At 42.0% G+C, this 19,910-nt stretch overlaps 1 protein-coding gene across 2 annotated transcripts in view; it reads right to left on the bottom strand.

Moving 5' to 3' along the window:
* The window catches only part of LOC121847147 (netrin receptor unc-5 homolog), a 222,457-nt gene that overhangs the window by 4,516 nt on the left and 198,031 nt on the right, over positions 1-19,910 (bottom strand). For both annotated transcript variants that reach the window (XM_042326670.1, XM_042326671.1), the window contains one exon: positions 19,086-19,189. In XM_042326670.1, the coding sequence (XP_042182604.1) occupies positions 19,086-19,189 (104 nt within the window). The remainder of the gene's footprint in view (positions 1-19,085; positions 19,190-19,910) is intronic.

The raw sequence follows: 19,910 nt of genomic DNA, 5'->3' as shown, positions 1-19,910 counted from the left end.
TCATCTCATCTCATCTCCTTTCATCTTATCTCATTCATCTCATATCCTTTCATCTCCTCTACTTTCATCTCATCTCCTTTCATCTCCTTTCATCTAATCTCCTTTCATTTAATCTCATCTCCTTTCATCTCATCTCCTTTCATCTCATCTACTTTCATCTTATCTCCTTTCATCTCATCTCCTTTCATCTCCTCTACTTTCATCTCCGTTCATTTAATCTCATATCCTTTCATCTCATCTCCTATCATTTCATCTCATCTCCTTTCATTTCATCTCATCTCCTTTCATCTCCTCACTTTTCATCTCATCTACTTTCATCTCATCGCCTTTCATTTCATCTCATCTCCTTTCATTTAATCTCATCTCCTTTCATCTCATCTTGTTTAATTTCATCTCATTTCATCTCCTCTCATTTCATCTCATCTTATCTCCATTCATCTCATCTCCTTTCATCTCCTCTACTTTCATCTCATCTCCTTTCATCTAATCTCCTTTCATTTAATCTCATCTCCTTTCATCTCATCACCTTTCATCTCATCTCCTTTCATCTCATCTCCTTTCATTTCATCTCATCTCCTTCCATTTAATCTCATCTCATCTTGTTTAATTTCCTCTCCTTTCATCTCATTTCATCTACACTCATCTCCTTTCATCTCATCTAGTTTAATTTCATCTCCTTTCATCTAGTTTAATCTTCTTTCATTTAATCTCATCTCCTTTCATCTCATATCATCTCCTTTCATCTCATCTCCTTTCATTTAATCTCATCTTCTTTCATCTCATCTCCTTTCATTTAATCTCATCTACTTTCATCTCATCTCCTTTCATTTCATCTAATCTCCTTTCATCTCATCTCCTTTCATTTCATCTCATCTCCTTTCATCTCATCGCCTTTCATCTAATCTACTTTCATCTCATCGCCTTTCATTTCATCTCATCACCTTTCATCTCATCGCATTTCATTTAATCTCATATCCTTTCATCTCATCTCCTTTCATTTAATCTCATCTCCTTTCATCTCATCTCCTTTCATCTCATCTCATTTCCTTTCATCTCATCTAATTTAATCTCATCTCCTTTCATTTCATCTCATCTCATCTCCTTTCATCACATCTCATCTCCAGTCCTAATGCAGAGGAGATGAAGACTGTGTTTTGTCTCTTCAGCTTCGGTTAGATATCATCTCATATAATTTATCACTTTAATGCCAGAGCACAGCAAACAGCAAGCAGAGACAACACAAATCACCTATCATCTCCTCTCGTCTTTTAACCCTGAGATGATGAGATTCCTCTGATGACCACATGTCTGATGAGAGTGAGGATGAGGGGAGGATCTGAACAACATGGTACAGGTGATCTCAATATGTCTGATGAATGATATCTGAGAAGTAACCTTGTTGTCTGACATAAACAGTCATTACATCTCATCTGTCTTAGTATCTTTGTCAGAGTGTCCTTTTGACACCTATCCTGTTGTGGCTTCATCGGTTAGCTATAAGGAAAATACATGATAGAGGGTGTGGAACTCTGGTTTCCTCCAAACAAGGTGAAACTAAAACTCCCTAAATTGTTTTACAACACATTCTGTAAAAACGCCTGTAAGCCAGTATGCACACCAAACGAGATAAATGTATTGTGAGTATCAACATGATGTGGATTAAATCCATCGTGAAAAAAAGTGATCAACATAATAATAGCAAATAGCGACGATCATAAAAGTCCACCAACGTAAATCAATAAGGACTACATATAAAACCATGGGGCGGGAGGCGAGCACAAGTGATTATACGCATCACTACATTTACGGAGGCAAACAAGCAAACAACACACACAAACAGGAAGCTGTAGAAAAGTGTGTGTGTGTGTTTAGCACAGCTGCGTGATAGTGGAACACTGATTGGCCTGGTCCTTGCCTGCTGGGACAGTGGTTATTCTATTTTTATCCTTGTTCTGCTGGAGCTGTGTGTGTTCTGTGTGTTCCTGTGTGTGTACTGAGTATGTGTGGTCCTCTGTGTGCCAATGGAATTACACACCCACCTTGCCTCACACTAAAGGGAACAGGCCATTCAAAACCTTACATAGTCTTAAATAGTGAATGAGGCTGATAAGCCAGGCCCATCACATGTGAAGACTGCCTATGAATATACAGTATCTGATGTGTTTAAAATCTGCCAGTTGTATTATGATCACCATTTTGGGCCTGATCTCTCTTTGTTCTGATGGAGAGACAACAGGGTTTGCACAAAGCTCCCAATAAAACTAATGAAGATGAAAATAGGAAGAAAGAGTGTCAAAGACATGATGGAGTTCACAGACATGATGAACATTTCTTCTGGAAATCACTACACATATTTCTGTTAACCACAGCCGTTGGTATGTGAAATCCCTGTTCTCGTAATGGGGATTGACAGTCGGCACAAAGAGGTGGTTATCCAATTTTGCACCAATCAGAGAGACAGCCTCTCCAAATGGGCTGTGTTCAGAAGTCAAGAGCTGTTTTATGTGAGAGGGTAATTAAAAATTGAACAAAAGAGCTTTTTAGCGCTGGTAGAAGGAGGGAGTGAGAGGAGAGACGAGGAGGTGGAAACCTTCAACAAATAAAGGGTTGTGTGTGTGTGTGTGTGTGTGTATGTGTGTGTGTCTGTGTATGAAGACTGCCACTGCACATCTTCGTCACTCAAACTCAAAGCATTGTTCCACTCAATATGACTCATACTATAAGACATGTAATTATACCTGGTTGCCATGGATACCCCTAGAATCTAGTCCTAATAAAACATTTTAAAGCCACGATGTGAGCAATCAAAAGAACTCAAAAACGTGTGTTTTAGGAGTGTGTGTATGTGTGTATGTGTGTGTGTGTGTGTGTGTGTGTGTGTGTGTGTGTGTGTGTGTGTGTGTGTGTGTGTGTACATGTGTGTGTGTACATGTGTGGGTGTGTGTAGCCTAGCATGTGTGTTTCAGTCAGAACACACTCAGGAAGCCCTATCATGCACAGATGTCCTCATTAGCGCTGGAGGTCAAGAAGGTCAGCTGTGTCAGAGAGGCTCGTCTACAGCTCTAATTGTCTGCTGGGTGGCACTGCCACACTGCCACACTGCCTGCCACGCCCGTCCACACTGAGACTGTCCTAGGCTGCGTGTGAAATGGCATCCTATTTCCTATGTAATGCACTACTTTTGGCCAGGGCCCGCACAGCTGTGAGCTGTGAAGAGTGATGGGCAAAATGCTCATATGTTTTTGCATTTATATAAGACAAACCCATGTGGTGGAAAGCACTGAGAAATGGGCGGGGTGGTTGGATCATTTGGATGGAAGGAAAAATTCCAGAAATCACAGAGGGAATACATTCCAAATGAAGTAAGACTGGATCCTTTCGCCTGATTAACAGGTTGTCTCCTTCGCTATATGACTGAATGATCTCTCTAAGTAAACATCTCTACAGTGTAATTGATTCATATTCCATATTACTATACATCTCCACTACAGACCCAAATTACACAACCTGGAAAACGAGCCAGACACGGTTATAGTGTCTGGCGAGCTAGAAAACAAACTATATTCTCTGCATCTGCACTGACTACAAATATGGAAATATGGGCCAAATCAGGTGGATGGAGTGGCCTACTGGTCAGACTTAGATAACAAGGTGGATGAAATTAGGGCACAAGTTACCGCCCTGAAAGAACTTCACTGGACTCTATGAAAACTGGAAACCATATGAGGCTGCATTTATTGTAGCTGGGGATTTTAACAAAGCTCATCTGAGATCAAGGTTTCCTAAATTCTATCAGCATATCGAATGCGCCACACGAGCTGGTAGCATTCTGGACCATTGCTACTCTAACTTCCACAATGCATACAATGCCCTCCCCAGCCCTCCCTTTGGCAAATCTGACCATGACTCCATTTTGTTGCTCCCATCCTATAGGCAGACACTAAAACAGGAAACGCCCGTGCTCAGGTTTATCCAACGCTGTTCTGACCAATCAGATTCCACTCTTCAAGATTGCTTCGATCACGTGGACTGGGATATGATCCGGGTAGCCTCAGACAATAACACCGACATATACGCTGACTCGGTGAGCGAGTTTATTAGCAAGTGCATTGGAGATGTACCCACTGTGACTATTAAAACCTTCGCTAACCAGAAACCGTGGATTGATGGCAGCATTCGCGCAAAACTAAAAGTGCAAACCACCGCTTGTAATCATGGCAAGGCGACTGGAAACATGACCGAATTCAAACAGTGTAGGTATTCCCTCCACAAGGCAATCAAACAAGCAAAGCATCTGTCACGACTTCTACCGAAGGTAACTCCTCTCCCTGTTCGGGCGGCGCTCGGCGTCGCCTGTTTACTAGCCGCTACCGATCCCTTTTTCCTTTTCTGGTTGTTTTGTCTGTGTTCCTTTTCACACCTGGTTTCAATTGCTTTTATTTCTGTGTGTATATAGGGCACCTTCCAGAGCGTAGTTTTGGTTTTTCATCTGTGCCAAATTTGTATTGGTGGACTATGTGTGTATATATATATATATGTATACATATATCTATATTAAACACACTTCTCAGAAATCCCTGCTCTCCTGCGCCTGACTCCTACACCTCTCACCGAGACGCACCTTATCACAGCGTCAGTATAGAGACAAAGTAGAATCGCAATTCAACAGCTCAAACATGAGACGTATGGGTCTACAATCACGGATTACAAAAAGAAAACCAGTCCCGTCTCAGACATCGACGTCTTGTTCACGGGCAAATTAACTTCTCCAGGGTAGGGGGCAGCATTTGGAATTTTGGATGAAAAGCATGCCCAAATTAAACTGCCTCCTACTCAGGCCCAGAAGATAGGATACGCATATAATTGATAGATTTGGATACACGGTCATCGCTCATCCATATATTTATATGTACATATTCTTATTCTTCCCTTTACATTTGTGTGTATATGGTAGTTGTTGTGAATTTGTTAGATTACTTGTTAGATATTACTGCACTGTCGGAACTAGAAGCACAAGCATTTAGCTAAACTTGCATTAACATCTGCTAACCATGTGTATGTGACCAGTAAAATTGAATTGATTTGATGCGGAGCTCATCCGTTCACCTACTCTACGTCTCACAAAAACACAGCGGTTGGAACCCAAAATCTAAAATTTGGACTCAACAGACCAAAGGACCACAGTTCTAATGTCTATTGCTCCTATTTCTTGGCCCAAGCAATTCTCATCTTCTTATTTGTGTCCTTTAGTAGTGGTTTCTTTGCAGCAATTCAACCATGAAGGCCTGATTCACGCAGTCTCCTCTGAACAGTTGATGTTGAGATGTGTCTGTTACTTGAACTCTGTGAAGCATTTATTTGGGCTGCAATTTCTGAGGCTGGTAATGCTAATTAACGTATCCTCTGCAGCAGAGAAAACCCTGGGTAATTTCCTGTGGCGGTCCTCATGAGAGCCAGTTCCATCATAGCGCTTGATGGTTTTTGCAACTACACTTGAAGAAACTTTCAAAGTTCTTGAAATGTTCTGTATTGACTGACCTTTGTTTCTCTTTGCTCTTTTGAGCTGTTCTTGCCACGATATGGACTTGGTCTTTTACCAAATAGGGCTATCTTCTGTATACCACCCATATCTTGTCACAACACAACTGATTGGCTCAAACGCATTAAGAAGGAAAGAAATTCCACAAAATAACTTTTAACAAGGCACACCTGTTAATTGAAATGCATTCCAGGTGACTACCTCGTGAAGCTGGGTGAGAGAATCCCAAGAGTGTACAAAGCTGTCATCAAGGCAAAGGGTGGCTACTTTGAAGAATCTCAAATATCAAATATATTTTGATTTGTTTAACACTATTTTGGCTACTACATGATTCCATATGTGCTATTTCATAGTTTTGATGTCGTCACTATATTCTACAATGTAGAAAATAGTAAAAATAAAGAAAATCCCTTGAATGAGTAGGGGTGTTCAAACTTTTGACTGGTACTGTTTGTGCTGTAGCCTTACTGGGTATAAATATATAGATGTCATGCCCTTCAATATATTTAGTCTACCTGAGTTGACATAATAGTACGTTAACTGTATATTGTTGAGGGGGGAGCTATGGATATGAATGTAATAGACGTTAGTCTGAGGTTTGTCTTTTGTTTTCTGCTGTTGGTCAGATCTCATTCTTGGCCTACTGCTCTCCCTGTCCTGTGTGGGTGGGGAGGCACAAAGGTAAACAGTGGATGTACTGAGTAGGCTTGGGTGGTATACCGTATATACCATATACCGAGGTATTTGGAATTAGTCACTGGATTGTTTTTCAATAACGTCAATACTGTTAAAATATTTCTTTGAAGTTTTCATGCTGCTCCAGAGCCAGTATTGTTCAACCTTCAGACAAGCATGCATCAAAATGTTGATTATTTGCACAATGTCTCTCATTCACATTCGCTTGTAGATGTCCAAACTCACCAAAAATTACTTTCGGTAGCTACTACCTACTACTCAGTGGTGTAAAGTACTTAAGTGAAATAAGTACTACTGTACTTAAGTCGTTTGATGGGGTATATGTACTTTACTTAACTATATATATTTTTTACAATTTTTTCTTTTACTCCACTACATTACGAAAGAAAATGATGTACTTTTTACTCCATATATTTTCCCTGACACCCAAAAACACCTGTTACATTTTGAATGCTAAGCAGGACAGGAAAATGGTCCAATTCACACAATTATCAAGAGAACATCCCTGCAACTCAATATTAGGAAGGTGTTCCTAATGTTTTGTATACTCAGTATACTGAGCTGGATTTCTGTCTTTGCAATTAGTTTATTTTCGTTTGCGCTCGTTAGCATATTTAGCTAGCAGCCTCTATGGAAATTCGCTATTAATTGTGCTAATTTTGTTAGCATTTGGGTAATATACACCCAAGTGGCTTTTTTGCATTTTTTGCGCCTACTTGTGTACAAAGCTGGTAATACCATAAATCCCAGGATGAGAGAAGGACGGTATAACAATATGAAAATTGTCATATATGGATACCGCCCAACCCTAATCAAATCAAACTTTATTTGTCACATTCGCCGAATACAACAAGTGTAGACCTTACCGTGAAATGCGTACTTATAACCCCTTATTAACCAATAGTGCAGTTCAAGAAGAGTTAAGAAAATATTTACCAAAAAAACTAAAGTAAAAAATTTAAAAATAAAAAAAATAGCACAATAACATAACAATAACGAGGCTACATACCAGGGGGTACCAGTACCGAGTCAGTGTGCAGGGGTACAGGTTAGTTGAGGTCATTTGTACATGAAGGTAGAGGTGAAGTGACTATGCATAGATAATAAACAGAGAGTAGCAGCAGTGTACAAAAGGGGGGTCAATGTAAATAGTCTGGTGGCTATTTGATTAATTGTTCAGGAGTCTTATGGTTTGGCGGTAGACACTGTTATGGAGCCTTTTGGTCCTAGACTTGGCGCCGCTTGCCGTGCGGTACCGCTTGCCGTGCGGTAGCAGAGAAAACAGTCTATAACTTGGGTGACTGGAGTCCCTGACAATTTTATGGGCTTTCCTCTGACACCGCCCATTATATAGGTCCTGGATGGTCCCTAGTACCTAGAGTCATGATAGACAACTCAGGCCTGCTTCTACAGGAATCATCCCCTCCAGGACCTGTAGGAGACCCAGGTGTTATTGTCCTGTACACAGTACTACACACCTCTCTTTCATCTTCCTGTTGTGAAACAAACAGGCTCTGACATTTCTGTTCAAGCATTTACTAATGGATGTTTGTTCACTTTTGACTCTATGACTCTGAGATACACATAAAGAGAATGGGAGAGAGCAGAGAGCAATACAGGAATGAGAGAGAGCAAACAGCAAGACAGGAGAGAGAGAAAAGGAGGTAGCAAGCCAGAGCTATTAGAGGTGAATCATAACCCAGGAACAAATCACGACTGAGATGATTGCCAAGAGGTGAGCTTGACGGGCAGTCATTGGGTTAGTTGCCGTGGGGATTAGGCCTGGCCTCCTGACACACACTCTCTCCCCTGGGGCCCCCTAATGAACACACACTTCCATGATAACACTGCAGGACCCCAGGCAGACCGACGAAATGCCTGAATTAAAAGCCTGCTTCCATGGCAACATGCTCAACCGCGCGGCGGAGGCGCAGTGGCACCCCTGAACCCTGTATTTATCTGGGAGCTGTGACAAGTGAAGTGGAAAAACAGACGGCGAGCAGGAAGAGAAGAAAGAAGAAAATAAAAAAGAGAGTGAGCGAGGGAGGGAGGGAGGGGAAGAACGATAAAGCTGCATTCTTTCAGAAGGCAGATTTAAGTTGCTTTCATGAGCTGCTTGCTACATCTTCATGGTGTGAAAGGAGGTGAGCTGCTTGCCACATCCTCATGGTGTGAGAGGAGGTGAGCTGCTTGCCACATCCTCATGGTGTGAGAGGAGGTGAGCTGCTTGCCACATCCTCATGGTGTGAGAGGAGGTGAGCTGCTTGCCACATCCTCATGGTGTGAGAGGAGGTGAGCTGCTTGCCACATCCTCATGGTGTGAGAGGAGGTGAGCTGCTTGCCACATCCTCATGGTGTGAGAGGAGGTGAGCTGCTTGCCACATCCTCATGGTGTGAGAGGAGGTGAGCTGCTTGCCACATCTTCATGGTGTGAGAGGAGGTGAGCTGCTTGCCACATCCTCATGGTGTGAGAGGAGGTGAGCTGCTTGCCACATCTTCATGGTGTGAGAGGAGGTGAGCTGCTTGCCACATCTTCATGGTGTGAATGGAGGAGAATGTCTGTCTGTCACTAGTGTGATCTGGGATTTCATAAAAGGGCCTCACAGAGGTAAAGCAAGGGAAGGGTCTGACCTCACGGGTGGCTAGAAAGTATTTTCTCTCCCTCTTCTCTGTCTCTATCCCTCTATCCGCCCCTCCTCCCTTACTAGTCTCTCTCAGTGGTCGGAGATGACTGAACTTTACAGAAACCACGAGGAGCCAAAATGGGGGTCTCGTTCTCGTTCTCCTTCACCACTACAACAGCTTCTCAGACGACATTTTCCCTCTGCTCTTTATTAAGGACATTAAATATGTGTAACAGGTGTCCAGCGAAGACAAGAAGACTGGTCTCGCCACCAGAGTAACAGATGTGACGGTACCTCGTAACTCTCTTGCGTTGTGTTATTAAAGAAAGAACTTTCTAGCCAGCGATCCCAGTTGATTGATGTTTATTCTGACGATATAAAACAAGGAAGCACATTAGGTGTCCAGGACAACAGCATGCTGATGGCTGTGGATGCGTGACTCGTCGCTTACATGTCAACATCAGAATGGGGCTTGTAATCAACAGTTATAACAATGACACAAATGAGACAACATACAATATGTGGAAGTACCTGCGGAAATATGTGGAAGTAGATAAAGGACAGGCCATCAGATGTGCAAAGCTCGATGATGTTGATGGCTGTAGAGTCGGGCTTTGAAACAACTGTGTCTTAGCGGGGAGTTAACACAACCATTACACTTACAGCATGCTAGCTAACTCACTCAATAACATACAGTACATACATACAAAAGCACATCACTGAAACAGAATACTGTACACATATAAATACATCAGGACATGTACATTGTGAACTTGTACACATTGTAAATATTAAAATAGAATACTGCATTTCAGAAAGTGACCCACTGCTTACAGGCCAATGTCAAACTGGGAAGAATTGACGTTCGCGATCTCCCCCTTATCTGCAAGCGGAACCAATGGCATCACACTTTATTCATATGTAAATTCAACCAACTAAATCGAATACATATTTGTGTGGAAACGTAACCAACCCTGTTACATATGTATGTGGATGGAAACATATGTAACAATGACTTTTAGAGGTGCCTGGTTGGCGTTTAATGTATTCAGAGGATACAGAAAGACTTATTTAAATGACTCAATTGCTGTGCTATTTCAGAAACCTCAATGCCAGTATTTCAGTCCTCTCAAACCAAAGCTCCATTGGTAATGTTGGTGAGGGGAGCCAGAATAAATGTCTGCTGCCGCTCGCTTTCTTTGAGTGTGTATGTATGTATTTATGTGTGTGTGTGTGTGTTCATTTGTGTGTCAAACTAAGTGTTTGTGCCACTATCTATTGTTACATCAGATATTAATGTGTAGCATCGGATATAGATGTGTGAAGGGTCTGTTAGGCGTGAAGGCAGGATTCCTCCTCTGTCTCAACACAGCCCCTGGAGGATCACATACCGACCCTGTGTCTGTGTACTGAGAGGTTTCTGTTTCTTTTTCACAAAAAGAAGGTATGCTGTATCAACAGAGTGGATGGAGTTTGGCTTGGGACGCCATAATGATGTCATGTTCTGGTTTAAAACACTGTTGTCTTGTTATAGAGGCATCGTAACAACCAGTTTTGCCCGCTGGGATTGAATCAATGCAGCTTATTTAGACTATTATGGGTCAGCATCAATGGATCATTGATGTCAGGGCAGGTTTTAAACCACAAAAACACACACCAACTGGTGCTTTTAAAAACAGTTCGTCATAAACCAGTATTTTTTGTTACACTACATGTATTAACCTTGATCACCTTTTCAGTATTATGTGCCTCAAAAAGTACAGATAAGAAAAACATGGAAGCAGATAAATATTGCAAAAAGTCAACTGTAGAAGTATGTCATCTCAGATAATCATATCTGCAATTACGACCATGGTCCATTAATGTGGTGGGTGTGTTGCATGGATGCCATTACATATAACATAATCCCTTTTAAAACAGCACCAGTGGGAGAATAGAAATTAAGCAAGTTTCCATCCACAGTATTTATGTGAGAAAGTCATACCGTAAAAAAATCATCACGACACCTGTGATGGAAACGGGTTGTATCCGTACAATTTTATAAATGCCGACTGATCATTTGTTTGTTCAACATGGTGTGATCTTTTTGTGTCTGTAAAATTAATTATGCGAGAAATGGTGGTGTGCAAATATTGATATGCAGTTTCTCCCATTCTTCTCTATGTAAATAAGATATTTCAATTTTTTTAATACATTTGCTCAAATTAAATGGAAGAATTATTGTGCGTAGATTGATGAGAATAAATATATATTTAATCTCTTCTAGAATAAGGCTGCAACATAACAAAATGCACTGTAATAACCAAAATGCACTGTAATAACCATCATATCGAAATAAACTTTGAGTTAAGCGATGACATGGTGTGCAATCCTCTCACTATGACACAGGAAAGCATGCAGTTTATTAGGCTACAGATGAAATAAGTTATGATGAACTTCACAAGGTGGTGAAATTGCAAGGTGATATTGATGCCAGTGGCGGTTGGTGACGTTTAAGATGAGGGAGGACAATATTTTTTTTCTGCCTTATTTCTATTTCAGCATACTGGATTCTTTAAATGTATTCTATTTCACCTTTATTTAACCAGGTAGGCCAGTTGAGAACACCTTTATTTAACCAGGTAGGCCAGTTGAGAACACCTTTATTTAACCAGGTAGGCCAGTTGAGAACACCTTTATTTAACCAGATAGGCCAGTTGAGAACACCTTTATTTAACCAGGTAGGCCAGTTGAGAACACCTTTATTTAACCAGGTAGGCCAGTTGAGAACAACTGCGACCTGGCCAAGATAAAGCAAAGCAGTGCGACAAAAAACAACAGAGTTACACATGGGATAAACAAAAGTACAGTCAATAACACAATAGAAAAATATATATACAGTGTGTGCAAATGGAGTAAGGAGGTAAGGCAATAAATAGGCCATAGTAGCGAAGTAATTACAATTTAGAAAATTAACACAGAAGTGATAGATGTGCAGATGATGATGTGCAAGTAGAAATACTGGTGTGCAAAAGAGCAAAAAAGTAAATAAAATCAATATGGGGATGTGGTAGGTAGTTGGGTGGGCTATGTACAGCTGCAGCGATCGGTAAGCTGCTCAGATAGCTGATGCTTAAAGTTAGTGAGGGAGATATAAGTCTCCAACTTCAGCGATTTTTTACATTCGTTCCAGTCATTGGCAGCAGAGAACTGGAAGGAAAGGCAGCCAAAGTGAGTGTTTGCTTTGGGGATGACCAGTGAAATATACCTGCTGGAGCCCCTGCTACTGGTGCGTGTTGTTATAGTGACCAGTGAGCTGAGATAAGGCAGAGCTTTACCTAGCTTTATCTAGCAAAGACTTATAGATGACCTGGAGCCAGTGGGTCTGGCGAAGAATATATAGCGAGGGCCAGCCGACGAGAGCATACAGGTCGTAGTGGTTAGTGACATATGGGGCTTTGGTGACAAAGCGGATGGCGCTGCGATAGATTAAATCCAGTTTGCTGAGTAGAGTGTTGGAGGCTATTTTGTAAATTAGCATGCATTTAGTTTTACTAGCTTTCAAGAGCAGTTGGAGGCCACGGAAGGAGTGTTGTATGGCATTGTGTTGTATGGGATAACTACTGTTCATACCCAGCGCAATGTAACATTGATTGTTTTAGGCTTACATGTTACTTAAATTGTCCTCATACCATAATGAGATTGCTACAACCTGGCCTATGAATTAATGTTTACAATGTAGGTACACAGGCTCGGTAGAAAATGTTTAGTAGTCAAGGTGACAGACCTACTCTTTCTCACCTTTTCCCTTCGCTTGTGCACAACATATCATAACCGCTGACCGCTACACACAGCCTACCTGCACCATAAGTAAACCCACTACAATATGCAGTACAGTGTAGGCAGCAAGCAGTTTAGCAGTTACAGTTTAGCAGGCCGTGGTGGCAATAAATGAATAAAACCAAAAGCTTACAAGACTTAGAAGAATTTCATGTTTGGATAGCCATATCCAGCTAGCTAACATAGCATTCCTCTCTGAGCCGGGTGTTTGAGTAGGCTAAACTAGTTAGTGAAAGTGAACAAAAAATACAATGTAATATAGCTAGCTCTCTTTCTCTCTCTCTCTCACTCTCTCTCTAATGCTTGTCCTTCATTTTTAAATAAATATATTATTTCAAAACGGTTAAACTATTGTCTTTCTCTTTCTTTGAGTTAATTAGTCACAACATTTTATGCACTGCAGTGTTAACTAGCTGTAGCTCATCCTTTCAGTACTAGATTCATTGATTGGGTGGACAACATGTCAGTTCATACTGCAAGAGATCTGATATGTTGGAGGATGTCCTCCGGAGGTTGTCATAATTACTGTGTAAGTCTATGGAAGGGGGTGAGAATCATGAGCCTCATAGGTTTTGTATTGAAGTCAATGTACCCAGAGGAGGACAGAAACTAGCTGTCCTCCAGCTACACCATGGTGCTACCCTACCCTTGCTGTTAAGGCTGCTGTAGACCTTTTTTGCAAAACAGTGTGTTTTAATCAATTATTTAGCATAGTTTTATCTAAAAAGGACACCTTTTTTATGTTTGACTTTATTTTTATGAAATTCAATGAGGAGGATGGCCCTCCCCTTCCTCCTCTGAGGAGCCTCGATTGCCGTTTGACAAATAAAAATATTCTCACTCTTATCCATAATAATCTCATTAAGTAGACTAACCTACCTGCACAGCCTACACAAACTGTACCTGCAAGCTGTTGGTAAGAGCGCACGTGCCAAGACCAGAGTAGGCACATTTTGTAGGGATCGACACTGGAGACGAGAACCAAGTACAGGGAGTGAACATTTAATACAAAACTGACATGAAACAGAACAGGAACAGTATATGGACATGGGAAAAATAAGACATCAATGACAATAATGCTGACACAGAGAACCAACTGAGGAACAGACAGATATAGAAGGGCAATCAACAAAGTAATTGAGTCCAGGTGAGGCCAATATTGCGCAGTTGCGCATGATGGTGACAGGTGTGCGAAAGGAAGGGCTGCCTGGCGCCCTTCGTGTGCCAGAGAGGGGGAGCGGGAGCAGCTGTGACTTTGGTGGAAACACACCACTGGTGGGAAAATGAAAATCTGTTGCCAGTTGGATGGAAACCTAGCTATTGTTGTCCTCAGAAAACATTCATAATTTTGTAGTAATACTATTGCGATTTTGACATACATTTGGTATTTGCTATTTTATTAGGATCCCCATTATCTGGGCGGCAGGGTAGCCTAGTGGTTAGAGCGTTGGAGTAGTAACCGGAAGGTTGCAAGTTCAAACCCCCGAGCTGACAAGGTACAAATCTGTTGTTCTGTCCCTGAACAGGCAGGCAGTTAACCCACTGTTTGTAGGCTGTCATTGAAAATAAGAATTTGTTCTTAACTGTATTGCCTAGTTAAATTAAATACATACAAAACCTGCTGCCACAGCTACTCTTCTATTCTTCCCGCAGCTACTCTTCTATTCTTCCGCAGCTACTCTTCTATTCTTCCCGCAGCTACTCTTCTATTCTTCCGCAGCTACTCTTCTATTCTTCCCGCAGCTACTCTTCTATTCTTCCCGCAGCTACTCTTCTATTCTTCCGCAGCTACTCTTCTATTCTTCCGCAGCTACTCTTCTATTCTTCCCGCAGCTACTCTTCTATTCTTCCCGCAGCTACTCTTCTATTCTTCCCGCAGCTACTCTTCTATTCTTCCCGCAGCTACTCTTCTATTCTTCCCGCAGCTACATTCACAATACAAACTGACCACCAGCAATTGCGTCTTCAGAGGAGATGTTCAATCCAGCAACATATTATGACCTTCCTACAGTAATAAAGTACCAGAGAAAATAAAAAAGCTGCTTCCAGGATCCAAGGTCCATACCAAGTCAAACTGTGTGTGTGAGCACAGTATTATGTTTTGTTTTATTAGAATGTGTGATGTGAATCCTTGCGTAGCACTACTCCTGGAAAAGACAGCTGTCCATGAGAATCCATCTAAATGATTTAGCATAGTGCTGTAAGACATGGGCAGAATTGACACATTGACATGGGCCACAATCTCTCTACGATGCCAGTGCCTTCCTGCCTGTCTGCCTCACTCACTCTGGCCTGGCATGGCCTGGTATGGCCTGGTATGGCCTGGTATGGCCTTGCATGGCCTGGTCATAGGCATCCAGTAAAATAGTCACATAGATCCAAACCCAACAACAACCTTCAACAGCTCTTCTCTCTTCTCTCTCTCTCTCTCTCTCCCTTTCTCCCTGTGGCTGGAATATGACAGATATTTCTTCTGCAGTGACCCTGCTACATATTTCTGCAGATGCATATGCGACCACAGACTTGGGCCCATCTGTTTATCACTAGCTGGGTTCCTGAAGCGTTTGTGTGAGAAAATGCCTGACAGACAGAGAGAGAAAAAAGGCTCTCAGGATCAGTTGGGGTGTTTTTCTCTTCCTCAACAGCTGTGTTTCACTTCAGAAAATATGCATAATAGACTGGTGTCTTTATTTTTCAAGTGAGGTAAGTGTGTGTGAGTAATTAATGGTGTTGGATGCCTGCCTCTCTCCACAAGTGGTGGTGGTCGGCCTAGGCTTCACTTCAATACAGTACCCCCTCCAGTCCCTTTTCATTCCAAACTACAATCTGTCATTCTATTCTGACTTCATTATCCTTGGTTGATGATGACAGTGATGACAGTGATTCTCTCTGCCCTGTCAGCGCACAGCTGTGTTGCTACAGTAACAGCAAGGCCTTGATGAGCACAGGTGTGTCATCACAATTGTGCTCCTGTTGAGTCTTAATTATCCCACTGAGCCAATCAGAGAGAAGCTTGATTGGCATCACTCTGAAACAAAGTGTCGAAATCACCAATAGAAAAAGCCTAAAGAGAGTTTTCCAGAGAGTTTGGCCCAAACTTTACTCCATTTAGTAGGTCAGTATTTCTCATCGGGGATATTAGCAAGGCAGTTCCACTCACTTAACTCAGCTTTTCCGGGTCAGTCGCAGGCCTTTTGAGAGTTCAGACCTGTGAAGAACTCACTCCAAAGCTCACAAATTCTGTCACACACTAACTCTCTCCCCCTCTTTCTATTTCTCTCTCTCTCTTTCACTCCCTGTCCCTCTCCTCCTTTCATCCTCCCTCTTTCTCTCCATGTCCCTGTACTCGATGACTCAGGCCTTAGAATTCACCACATCAGTCAGGTTGTAGAATAGGGACGATGTGGGTAGGGAGGGGTGCTACTTGGCAGATGGAGGATAATACACAGTGACACAGTTTAGGAGCCCTGCTCTTATTGCCGATAACTACACATTGTCCCTCCCTTACCCACATTGTGATGACTGGCCAGCCTTCAGGAAATACCCAAACATGGCCATGAAAAGCCCAGTGAGGCAGCAGCTGAAATAGGAGTGCTTTTCTGGGCATTACAATGTGTGGAACAACTCAGTACTATTATAATAGAATGACTGAGACAAGCTACTGAAAAAACAATGTTCTATTCTGACATAAAGAGAGTTTGACATAGGATATAACTTCTACTTCTAGTTATTGGCATTGTCTAATTTAGTTCACTAAGGCATCCTGATTGGTCGGCATACCTGAGCCAGATACAATACCTTCTTAAAGCAGATTTTTTTATTTATTTTATTTCACCTTTATTTAACCAGGTAGGCCAGTTGAGAACAAGTTCTCATTTACAACTGTGACCTGGCCAAGATAAAGCAAAGCAGTGCGACAAAAACATAACACAGAGTTACACATAGGATAAACAAAGGTACAATCAATAACACAATAGAAAAATTTGTATACAGTGTGTGCAAATGGAGTAAGGAGGTAAGGCAATAAATAGGCCATAGTGGCAAAGTAATTACAATTTAGCCATTAATACTGGAGTGATAGATGTGCAGATGAGGATGTGCAAGTAGAAATACTGGTGTGCAAAACAGCAGAAAAAAACAAAAACAAATAAGGGATGAGGTAGGTAGTTGGTTGGATGGGCTATTTACAGATGGGCTGTGTACAGCTGCAGCGATCGGTAAGCTGCTCAGGTAGCTGATGCTTAAAGTTAGTGAGGGAGATATACGTCTCCAACTTCAGTGATTTTTGCAATTCGTTCCAGTCATTGGCAGCCGAGAACTGGAAGAAAAGGCAGCGAAATAAGGTGTTGGCTTTGGGGATGGCCAGTGAAATATACCTGCTGGAGCGCGTGCTATGGGTGGGTGTTGCTATGGTGACCAGTGAGCTGAGATAAGGCGGAGTTTTACCTAGCAAAGACTTATAGATGAACTGGAGCCAGTGGGTTTGGCGACGAATATGTAGCGAGGAGAGCATACAGGTCGCAGTGTTAGATAGTATATGGGGCTTAGGTGACAAAACGGATTGCACTGTGATAGACTGCATCCAATTTGCTGAGGAGTGTTGGAGGCTATTTTGTAAATGACATCGTCGAAGTCAAGGATCGGTAGGATAGTCAGATTTACGAGGGTATGTTTGGCAGCAAGAGTGAAGGAGGCTTTGTTGCGAAATAGGAAGCCGATTCTAGATTTCATTTTGGATTGGAGATGCTTAATATGAGTCTGGAAGGAGAGGTTACAGTCTAGCCAGACACCTAAAGCCTTGGCCAGGTCGATGAAGATGGCTGCACAGTACAGTACTGTCTTTTATCGATGGCGGTTATGATATCGTTTAGGACCTTGAGCGTGGCTGAGGTGCACCCATGACCAGCTCTGAAACCAGATTGCATTGCGAAGAAGGTACAGTAGGTTTCGAAATGGTCAGTGATCTGTTTGTTCACTTGGCTTTCGAAGACTTTAGAAAGGTAGGGCAGGATGGATATAGGTCTGTAACAGTTTGGGTCTCGAGTGTTTCCCCCTTTGAAGAGGGGGATGACCGTGGCCGCTTTCCAATCTTTAGGAATCTCAGACGATAGAAAAGAGAGGTTGAACAGACTAGTAAATAGGGGTTGCAACAATGACAGCGAAAAATTTTAGGAAGAGAGGGTCTAGATTGTCTAGCCCAGTTGATTTGCAGGGATCCAGATTTTGCAGCTCTATCAGAACATCAGCTGTCTGGATTAGGGTGAAGGAGAAGCTGGGGGGGGGCGGGGTGGCTTGGGCCATTTTTCTATTGGAGGTGCAGGGCTGTTGGCCGGGGTTGTGGTAGCCAGGTGGAAAGCATGGCCAGCCGTAGAGAAATGCTTATTGAAATTCTCGATTATCGTGGATTTATCGGTGGAGATAGTGTTTCCTAGCCTCAGTGCAGTCTGCAGCTGGGAGGAGGTGCTCTTATTCTCCATGGACTTTACAGTGTCCCAAAACTTTTTGGAATTAGTGCTGCAGGATTCAAATTTCTGTTTGAAAAAGCTAGCCTTTGCTTTCTTAACTGACTGTGTATATTGGTTCCTGACTTCCCTGAAAAGTTGCATATGGCAGGGACAATTCGATGCTAGTGCAGTACACCACAGGATGTTTTTGTGCTGGTCAAGGACAGTCAATCTGGAGTGAAACAAAGGCAATATCTGTTATTCTAAATTTTTTGAAAGGGGCATGCTTACAATACAACTTAAATCTCAAATCTACCAGGCCACTTATAAGATACATCCTCTTAAGATTCTAACAATCACTATTAATACATTTTGTTTATTAAAACAAGCTTCCAGTAATGTGGTTGATGGTGGGAGCTATAACACATCAGGAACAATGGCAATTGAGGGTGAGGAAACTAGCTCTAACAGTCCCTGCAGCTCTACTACCAAACCTCTCCTTCAGAGCAGGACAATTCATTTGGCTAATCTTCCCTGCAGGAAGTGCAATTGAAGGATTTCCTTCAACTTTATCGGTGGGTAAAAAAAGACACAATGAGGCTGGAAAACATTTGGTTGTTTTAAGAGCTGTACATCGTATTGCTTTGTCATGTTGTTGCGGCAGAGCCAGCTCTATTCGTTAAGATCAGGAGTGAGGAGGGCTTGGAGTTGCCATCTGTTAAGAAGGAGTAAAGACATGGGGTCCCAGTGTATCTGACATTATGGGGCTACAGCTTTAAGCTCTGCTGCTCAGTAGCTCCAGCGACACAACAAAATTCTGCATTTTCAGGCTGACTTTCAGGATAAGTGTTTGTTAATAACCAGTTAAGGTTACCTGCTTTACTTGACTATTTATGTTCATTCATTGGACGACCAAATACCAGAGAGTCACTGTAGCTTTGAGTCATAACCTTTGACCCTTACCTCAGCAGCAGGGATTCCTTCTGGGGGGCGGCATTGAAGAAGCACTTCCTGTTCTAGAGACACTTCCTTTCCCAGAGGCTCCTGGTCAAACGTCTTCCTGAGATCTGGAGAAAGACAAACCATAGATAAACATTATGTAACATATCCCTCACATGATATGGCACTGGTGTCTTTGACATGGCACTGAGGTCAACATGGCACTGATGTCTTTGACATGGTAACTGATGTCTTTGACATGGTAACTGATATCTTTGACATGGTAACTGACGTCTTTGACATGGTAACCGACGTCTTTGAAATGGTAACTGACGTCTTTGACATGGTAACTGATATATTTGACATGGTAACTGATGTCTTTGACATGGTAACTGATGTCTTTGACATGGAACTGACGTCAACATGGCATTGATGTCTTTGACATGGTAACTGATATCTTTGACATGGTAACTGATATCTTTGACATGGTAACTGATGTCTTTGACATGGTAACTGACGTCTTTGACAAGGTAACTGATGTCTTTGATATGGTAACTGACGTCTTTGACATGGTAACTGACGTCTTTGACATGGTAACTGACGTCTTTGACAAGGTAACTGATATCTTTGACAAGGTAACTGATGTCTTTGACATGGTAACTGACGTCTTTGTCAAGGTAACTGATGTCTTTGATATGGTAACTGACGTCTTTGTCAAGGTAACTGATGTCTTTGATATGGTAACTGACGTCTTTGACAAGGTAACTAATGTCTTTGACATGGTAACTGACGTCTTTGACATGGTAACTGACGTCTTTGACAAGGTAACTGATGTCTTTGATATGGTAA

Source organism: Oncorhynchus tshawytscha, linkage group LG09 (assembly GCF_018296145.1).
Source record: "Oncorhynchus tshawytscha isolate Ot180627B linkage group LG09, Otsh_v2.0, whole genome shotgun sequence".
Taxonomy (NCBI): domain Eukaryota; kingdom Metazoa; phylum Chordata; class Actinopteri; order Salmoniformes; family Salmonidae; genus Oncorhynchus; species Oncorhynchus tshawytscha.
The sequence above is the reverse complement of the archived record's forward strand: the minus strand, read 5'-3'. Positions and strand labels throughout refer to the sequence as shown.